This window comes from Nyctereutes procyonoides, unplaced genomic scaffold (assembly GCF_905146905.1).
Source record: "Nyctereutes procyonoides isolate TBG_1078 unplaced genomic scaffold, NYPRO_anot_genome, whole genome shotgun sequence".
NCBI lineage: Eukaryota > Metazoa > Chordata > Mammalia > Carnivora > Canidae > Nyctereutes > Nyctereutes procyonoides.
The window spans coordinates 8,153,977-8,163,037 of NW_026575020.1; the positions used below are offsets into that span (position 1 = coordinate 8,153,977).

The 9,061-nt window shown below is 56.4% G+C and overlaps 1 protein-coding gene across 1 annotated transcript; it reads left to right on the forward strand.

Moving 5' to 3' along the window:
* Positions 1-1,034: 1,034 nt before the first annotated feature.
* On the forward strand, positions 1,035-5,899 carry TMEM92 (transmembrane protein 92). The gene is made up of 5 exons (XM_055327906.1): positions 1,035-1,164; positions 3,822-3,847; positions 4,660-4,734; positions 4,868-5,063; positions 5,306-5,899. The coding sequence occupies exons 1-5, from the start codon at positions 1,096-1,098 to the stop codon at positions 5,411-5,413; spliced, it is 474 nt and encodes a 157-aa protein (XP_055183881.1). The 5' UTR covers positions 1,035-1,095; the 3' UTR covers positions 5,414-5,899.
* Positions 5,900-9,061: the final 3,162 nt, after the last annotated feature.

A 9,061-nucleotide genomic window follows, 5' to 3' on the forward strand; every position in this document is an offset into this window, starting at 1 on the left:
CGCCCCCTCCCCGGGGGTCCGGGCTCCATCTCTCCAGCTCCGGCACGGGGCCCCCGCGTCTCCTCCGTGTGCGGGCATCTGGCTGTCGCCCGGCGCCTCTGCCCCCCGAGACGGCCTCCCACCCCGCCCACCAGCCTGCTCCCCCAGGGCGGGCGCTCGCGGGGCCCGGGTCCCAGGTCCCAGCCGCGCGGCACTGGGCTCCGTGGGAATCCGGCGTTGGGCGATGCTGCCACCTGGCGGCCGGACCCGGGAAGCACGGCGCGCCCGGAGGGCTGGGGCGCGGCCGCCGAGGGTCGGAATCCGGCCCTCCCAGCCGGGACCGCCTCCGCGGGGTCTTTCCAGGAATCCGGATGGGCCGGCTCGGCCGCGCCCCTGTTCCCCTGGCTTCCGCTTCGCCCCGGGGGCCGACCCGGGGGGCCCATCCCTGAATCCTGGGCCATAATTGCCCCTGGAGTCAAATAGAGGAAGTGCACTAACACGTCCCCCGGCGGTGCGGGGGACCCCGGGGGACACAAACGTACTAGTGCTGTGGCCCTGAAATCTACCAGCCGCCTGTCCCTCTGTTCTTGGCCAAAAATACGGGGGACACATCGCCCCCACGCGCCCTACAGTGCCGTCCATCCGCCCCGGGCCTCCGCCTTCCTCTCCCGCAAACTCTGCCCCCGCAAGCGCAGATGGGAAGGGCTCGCAGCGGCCGCTCGCCCTGCCCGCATCCTTTCCCCCAGCGCCCCCACCCCCGACTCCCGGCCCGGCGCAGCGCCGCCTCCCTCAACCCCGGGGCCACGGGGGGGTGGAGGAGCGACGACTGGCAACGAGCAGCTCTAGAACTGATCCCACTTTTTTTTCTTTTTTTTTTCTTTTTTTTTTAACCGGTTAATCTCTTCTACCTCCCTGTTCCGGAGACCCAGGTGTCCTCTCCTCCCCTCCCTCCCCTCCCCGCCCCCTCCCTGCCCCAAGTCCGGCCCTTCGCGGGTGCATAAGCTCCGCCCCCATCCCGAGGCGGGGCCCCATAGGTGGAGAGACGTGGGAGAGGTCGCGGCCCCGCCTCTCCCCTCCTCCCCCTACACACGGAAGCTCCGTGGCCCCCATGCCAGGATGTCCGACACCTGGGTCCCCGGCCTCCTACCCACCTTGCTGCTTGGCCTGCTGACGGGCCCCCAACAGGTGAGCGCTTGGGAAGTGAAGCTGTAGAACTTTCGGGGCCCTACCCCTGTGGGGTCAGGGGCCGACTTCTGGAGCCCGGTCACCACCTTCCATTGTCAGGATTTCCTCGTGACCCGTACGCACTCAGCGACTTCCTTTCTCTCTTTGCCGGCGAGGTGGAGGTGGCGGCAGCGGAGGGAGGTCCTGAGAAGGCCCGGGTTCCTATCGCCTGTGGGGGACTGGAGGACCCTGGCCCCCGCCCACCACCCTCTGACACCTAGTGCTTCACTGTGAGCGGGACTTTGACCTTCCAATTAGTCTGGGCTCGTCCTTCCCGCTTCTTCCCGCGGCGTCAGGACAGGGACTAGGGGGGACCGAGGTCTGGACGCCTGGCCAGCCTGTCTCCCTAATTCTGTTCCTCCAGTGCTGGGTGACCTTGGGGGAAGCTCTGGCCCTCTCTGGGACTGTGTCTCTCTGCTTGTCCCTTAGGGGAGAGAAGGCTCCCTCCACGCCTTCTAGGAGTGGGCGTAGGATTCCAGCCTGTGCAGAATTTGATCTGTCTGCCTGACCCAGTGCAGGGCTGACCTCTGAAATCAGTGATTCTGAGCGGGAGGTAGGGTTTATGCACCCCCTCATTCCTCCGGTTCCTCTGTTAAACTCTGAATTGTTGGGCGAGTCCTGTCCAGTCCTGGGATGGGAGATTATCCTGGCAACTGACATGAGTCTAGTCTAGCCTAGAACAGTCTAGAATTTTTCACTTCTGGTAAGAATGCCAGCGACGTCCCAGGCCCCCTCCCCAAAACAGGGCCCCATCACACAACTGTGCTGACTCCCCAGCCTCCGCCCCTGGAGCCCGGGTGCTCCTTCCCAGCCGCGAGGCAAGCCGTTTGTGCCAGCACTCAGCTGAGCATCCTCTTGATTTCTCCCAGCAACGTCAGGGGCCAGGTGCTTATAATGTCCCCACTGCACGGGTCAGTAAGCTGAGGTTCTCCACGACCACACAGCCGCTCAATAAAACTCAGACTCAACCACCTCGGACAAGACCACCCCCAGGTTAAAGGGGGGTAAGAGAACCTCTCCAAACAGCAACTCAGGATTCACTTATTTTACCTGTTCATTGTCCGTAGCTGGGGGCCAGGAGAGCAGGGAGAGGCGGGGTCTGACATCTGAAGGGGGAAGAGGGTGCCTGAGTGTCTGGACACCTTGGTCTGCCCCCAATTCTGCATTTGCCCCTATGTGTGAAGTTCCCCCTCTCCCTGGGCCAGCCTTCCTGCTCTAGTCCCTGGGGTGCCAAGGTTTGTGGGAGGGAGGCTTCCAGGTGGAGCTGAGCCCAGAAATGGAGAATCAGCCCAAGTGTTAGTGGCTAGCATCAGTTTTCTTGGCTTTACTGTCGTTAGCAATTCAAAGGTGATTGAATTATTTCAAGTAAAGGTATGAAGACGTGGTATCTTGCCAGAGTCGGCATCTTAACCTTATGCTGCGGTTATTTGTCACCTGGAGGTTGGAGGGGAGTGACAGATAACTTCCCATTCCCTCCTGTGTTCCCACCCCTGCATTCCCTGCCCCCCCACGCCCACCCCACAGTCTGGGAGCAGCCAGGAGGAAGTGAAACCAGGTAATCAGCGACTGCTCTTTCATTCATTCTGCCAATGTTGTGGTGGTTGGATTTTTCACCAGTGATGACAGGCAAAAATCCCTGTCCTTCTGGAGTTTACATTCTTCTGATGAGACAAACAGTTAACAAGATAAAGGGAAACATATAGGATATTAGTTGCAGGTAGGAGCTCTGCAGAAAACTTAAGGAGGGGGAGGGGCAAGGAATGCTTTGGGGGACTAGACGCAATTTTAAATAAGATGGACAGAGAAGGAGGTGTGGGAGCCAGCCTCACAGATACCTGGGCTAAGCATGTTTCAAGGAGGGTTTATACACATCATTGCCAATCCGGTTAAATTCTGGACCAATACCCTGGATGCCCTACAGAACTGGTGCAGAAAAGGGAGGGAGGGATGGTGAAGCTGGGTCCCGCAGAGGAGGGTCTGGGTGGCTTCAAAGAGCAAGGAACACGCCCCCACACCCCCCACACACCCCTAGGGAACTGAAAGATGAATGGGGTTCAGCTGACCATGCAGGCAGGAGGAAGAGGGCCTGCCCTTGCATGCGGGTGTAAAACAACTAGGCGTCTTCAGGGAACTCCTACCAGCTGTGTGTGCAAGGGGTACAGGGGGGAGACACTTGTGGCTGGGGGTCCAGGCACCAGGGAGACACTGAAGGGGGAGCTTCCAGCATGGTTTTAGGTGATCAGATTTGCTGGATAGGAACTTGCCTTCAGTGTGGGGAGTGATTGGAGTGAGCGGGAGGAGAGGTGCTGGTGCTTTGGACTGTAGAGGAGGGATGGAAAGGAGATAGATTGAAGGGGTGATCAGAGGCACGTGCTTCCAAATCTGGGGGTGAGCAGGTGTGGTGCAGGGGTGTGATGTGGAGAGAAAGGAGAGTTGGGGGCACCCGTATCAGCTGGGGCTCCACTCACAGACCTTCAGTGATATGAAGAAGCAGGCTGGGGGAGGATGTTGATCCATTGGGGACCCGCTGCAGGCTCTCAGGCACCTGGCTGCGTAGAGATGCCACCCCTTGGTTTATGACCGCCCCCCCCCTAACGTCCACCTCTTTTCTTCCACAGGCTGCAGCCAAATGTGGGCTCTTCTTGTAAGTCTGGGATTTGGGCTAGAACTTCCAGTCTGGGGAGGAGACACCCCAAATCCTGCCCTGTCTGCCTTCATGGGAAGGGGGCCAGAAAGGCACCTCATCCATCACATTCCCCCCACTTCCCGCCCTCCTCCTCCTGCCAAGCAGGGCAGAGTTGCACTTGTGGGTGTGTCTGGAGTCTAATCTCCACCCCTCTTTCCATCTTCTAGGTCTCAGGCTGTCTCTCCTCCAGGAGTACCTGCCCCCAGGGGATGGGGCAGGCAAACTGTGCCAACCTTAATATATAAATGCCCAAAGGCCTGAGCGAATGAGGAGGGACTGAGGGGGGCGGCCCCTGAGCAGGTGAATGTTTCCATCAAATCAGCCCTGGATGTTCCAGGAACACCGTTTCCTTCCCACCTTTTACTCCATGGGCACCAGCAAGGGCTCCTCGAGTTCGCTCCAGGACAGCCCCCACTGCTGGGGACTGTGGGCAGGAGGGCCCTGTCCCACTCCTTAGAGGGCTCTTGCAGGCACTACAACATGCCATCCCCACACCTGCCCAGTGAGGTCAACAGGACATTCATCCCACCCATTTTATAGATAAGGAACATAAGACCCAGAAAGAAGTGTGACTTGGCACAAGTAGTGAAGTGAGCCTGGAATCCAGATCCTGGGTCTTAGACCCAGCTTTGCCCACAGAGCCCAAGGAGGGCTCCTCCTTCCCACCCTGCTGGGGCATGGCTTGTGCCCTGAGTGTATGAGTGAGTTGTGTGGAGGCTGGGATCTTTTTGCCACCTTGGTACCAACAGCCTTTCTTTGCCTCCCTCCAGCACCTGCCCCAAAGGATTCAAATGCTGCGGTGACAGCTGCTGTCAAGAATATGAGCTCTTCTCCAGTCCTCTGAGGTGAGCCCAGGACCAGGGCATAGTGGTTGGGTTGCCTGGACCTCCTGCCCAAGGGGTGGTGCAGGTTGGTGGGGGAAGGGATGACAGGGACAGTCCAGAGACTCAGGGAGATGTTGGTGGTTCCTTACCCCAGGATTTTTGTCATCACCTTCCTCATCATCATACCCCTTTTGTGCATCTGCTGCGTGGCTAAGCGGTTCTGTCGCAACTGTGGAGACCAGGAGCAGGACCCCCCAGTGGATCATGAGGATCCCCCGGATCCGCCCTCCATTGCCCCCCCAGAGAGGGTCAGGGCGTCCACCTTTGAGCCCCCACCCCCCTACAGCGAGGTGAGTGTCTCTGTCCCATTCCTTGCTCTGTTCCTCAGCTGGCCATACCTCCCTATTGTCCAGATTTTTAGAGCAACCAGTGACAGCGAGGCCCTCCTTCCACCAGGCCTCCGGACCTAGAGAGGGCTCTGCAGCCACCGTCGCGTCACCCCCTCCCTGGGAAGGATGCACAGCCAGCACTTGGGTGGTGATGGCTGGTGCCTGGCCCTGAGAAGACTCTGTGTCCCCTCTTTTACCTGCAGATCATTCTGAAGCCTGTCCTGCCCCCCATGGAGCCACCCCCTCCCTACAGCTTCATGCCTGAGGAACACCCTGGGGTGCCCAGGGGCATTGACAACCCAGCCTTCTGAGCCACCACCCTCCTGGAACTGCAGTATCAGCCCCTCCTCTGCAGTACCTCCTGGATTAAGCCAAAGACTCCTGGGACCCCTGTGGCACCCCCACCCCTCCTGCCATGTCTCTGCTGTTCTTGGTTTTAACTTATTGTTTTTCCTGTCCTCTTCCACCTTAGCTGCCTCTCTTGTCCCAGGTGCTGGCCTGGAGTGTCAGCCTCCCCTCAGCCCCCATCTCATGCTAGAGGCTGCCAGGAGGAAGATATCGACACTTGAGGTGCCTTGAGGTGCCCACCGGTAGGGTGGGCTACTCTGAGGAGTGGAGAGAACCCTGTTTCCAAGGGGTATACAAATCTCGAGATCTTGTAGAGGGCACTCCTGTTCCTCGGAGATTGCACTGCATGGGCTCTTCGCCACCTCCAGGTCTACTTGAATAGAGAAGACCCTGTTGTACCCTACCCCCCACATGTGTACTCACTAAATTTTACCTGGTTGTCACTGGGAGTCCGCCTCTGGCTGTGTAATTGGGGAGTGAGCCTAGGCACTGCTGGAGTCCTGGCAGGGAGGAGGTCACTGCACCCCAAATCCTACCATTGATGTGTTACTGATGAGCCTGGGTGGACAGTACATCTGTGAACCACCCTCTGGGAGAGGATCTTTGCAGATGCTTTGACCCAGACCCAGGTCATGGTGCTAAAGAGCCTGGACAGGGAGCTGGGGATCCCCTGGGAGCGACTGTTCTGTTCTTCACCATCCTATCCTCCCACTGCTCTGCCCGGTGGAGCTCAGCTCCCTGCCATTCTGGCCACAGGGATGGGGGGGGTGGTGAGGGGAAGGGGGTGGGGGAAGCTAGCCATCTGTGGGGTGGGGCCTCCCACATCTGCCCCACCCTAGAATCTTCTGGGGGAAGAAGAGGAAAGGGCAGATTCTCCCTCTCTTCCAACCCAGTGTGTGTTCTGGGCACTCCCACCTCAGCTCATCTGTGGGCTAACCCCTAAGAGGAAAGAAGCATTCCCCATTGCACCATGGGAGAGAGTCCTCTCGAGGAGCGTTCATCCCCATGGGGCCTGCAGCGAAGGGTGGAGCTGGGGGACTAGCATGGGGTCCACGGCGGGAGAGAGACCCTCCACATCAGCGTCTCAGGGCCCAGGTAGGGCTGGACTCTGATGCCGTGACCCTGCCTCTGTCCTGCAGCCCGTGCGTGCCAGCCTTCCTCCACAGACGGGCACAGCAACAGCACTGACCGAAGCTCCTGGGGAGATCGGAGGTAGGACTGGCCCTGCTGTGCTAGCCACAGGGCTCTCTCAATAATACCCATTCTTAGGGTGTCACAGCCCAGGCTGGTGGCAGAGCCAGGAGCAGGGAAATGACACAGCCAGCCCCGAAGATGCTAAGAACAGGGGCTGCCTGACTGGGGCTGGGTACAGAGCTCCAGAGGAAGCACAGTGGTTGGTTGGGGACAGTATCGTGTCAGATGGAGTTGGCAGTTAGGAGAATGAGCACAGTCACAAGAAGGTTCCCGTGAGTTTCAGGGATTGATGAGGGGGAGGAAAAAGAAGATATACGTGCTTTGTGCAAGGGTGGCGGCTGGCTCCAATTAGAGAGGTCACAGAGCTGATGTTGCCCTCGCTGGGTAAACACCTACCTGGGTGGGAGGATGTTAAAACAATAGGCTTTGCAGACCTGGAGGAGGTCTCCTTCAGCCCCAATGCCACCTTCTTTTCATCAAAGATGGCATGAGGCCTTTAAATCTTCCCCAGATGCAGCAGAGTGGCCTGAGGGAAAGTAAGTGGTCATCCTGAAAACTAGCATCGCTGGGACCTGGTGGCAGAAGTGGCCAGTTCTAGGTCTCTCTGCTTATTGTTGTGGGAGGGGGGATTGTGTGACCCTAGAGGGCAATCTAGGAGCATCTTTTCGCCCCATGGATCATTACAAAACTCCTACTCTGTGTCAGGCACTATGCCCAGCACTGGGTATCCATTCTGATGGAAAATGCACATGACCCAGCAATTCCACTTCTGGGAATGATCCTCCAGAAATGCTCATACAGAAGAGCTTAGAAAGATGTCCATTGCAGCAGCATTGTAGCTGGGGGAGGGGGGGAGGGTAAATAAAAATACGCTAAATGTCCATTAATGGGAACCAATTAAATATACTGGATCCTTCCATATTGTGAATGCAATTCAGCCTTTTAAAAGGATGATGAAAGAGATCTGCCACAACCAACTGGCACAATGCTCATCATTTATTATCACGGAGGACAGGGAAATTGTAGAATAATGGTCTATGATCTCAAATTGTAACTACATACTCGATCGTGCATATATATATATTTTTTTTGTTTGCAAATGTATAGAAATGATCTAGAAGGATACGAACCAAACCATACCCACTCCACTACTTCTAATAGTGGTTGGCAATGTGGGGTGGAGGGGCTGAGGTAGTCAATTGTAAGGGAGGTCTTTTACTTTGTATGCTTTGTCATATTTTTTATAATAAGCAAGCATTACTTTCAAAAAAATTGTCATGGAAAAATAGCTTTAGAAGTTCATGAAGACTCACCTTGTAGACTTTGATCAATAGCAGTTCATATATTATCAGCCCCGCTATGAGGAAGAGGCGGGAAGAGCTCTGACATTTGGCACACACATGACATGTGAAGCCGAGGATGAGATCAGCAATGGGCAGGAGAAAGCCTGGACACCTGCCAGGGGTTTGAGGACATGTGATACCCACATGTTAACCCGAGGCTGTTCTGTGACTGGCTGGCACTCTGGACATATCCGATGTCTGCCTGGTTGGTTGGGTGGATAAGCATTTTCTCAATGACTGAGAATTCATCCTTTGCGCTTGGTTTAAGAGCTTGAACCTAATGAAAGGATAATGAAAGATGGAATCATGGGATGGATGGATGGATGAATGGATGGACGAATGAATGATTAACTGGGCAAATGAATGACTCAATGACAGAACAAGTGTACAGATCTGCCACCGGACATTTGTAAAGACACATGTGGCGTGGTTAACAAGAAGGTGCTCCTTGTGGCTATAGACTTCTATCTGCAGGAGACTCTCCAGAGGATGGGGAGTACAGGGAAAGCTGTGGGGCAGGGGAATTGCTGGAGGATTGGGGGAGGGATGACACCAACAAGAATCTCCTTTCACCCCGGGACTGAGATTTTAGAACTCTGGCTTCCGGCCTTGAAGTTTCTGCATTTGGCATCTCTGGGTCTCAGTTTCTCTGTACAGTGAAAAGGTTCACCCCTTCTAGCTCTGGTAGGATGTAGCTCTTGGACTCCCACAGGGAGAGGACTGAGGAAGTAAGAGAATTCAGGGATCCCCCTTGATTGTAATAGCCTCACCTCTACCCCTGTATCAGCTGCACACTCCAGTGTGTCATCCCTGGTAACCTCAAACTTCTTGCTCCCTATGCTTCCAGCTCACGCACCACAGTAGCCCCAAGGCAGCAATTCTCTGAGCCTACTGAGACCTCCAAGCCTTAGCCCCGCTGCAGTGCCAGCCACCACGACGTCCTCACTGTCCTCCTTACCCAGCCTGGAGTCCTTGATCCAGCCTGATAATCACTGCCCTGTATCTAACCCCTTTACCCCCTTCTCTGTCCGTTGTGCTCACCTGGCAAAACCCCAAACCAAAGATCTAACTAAT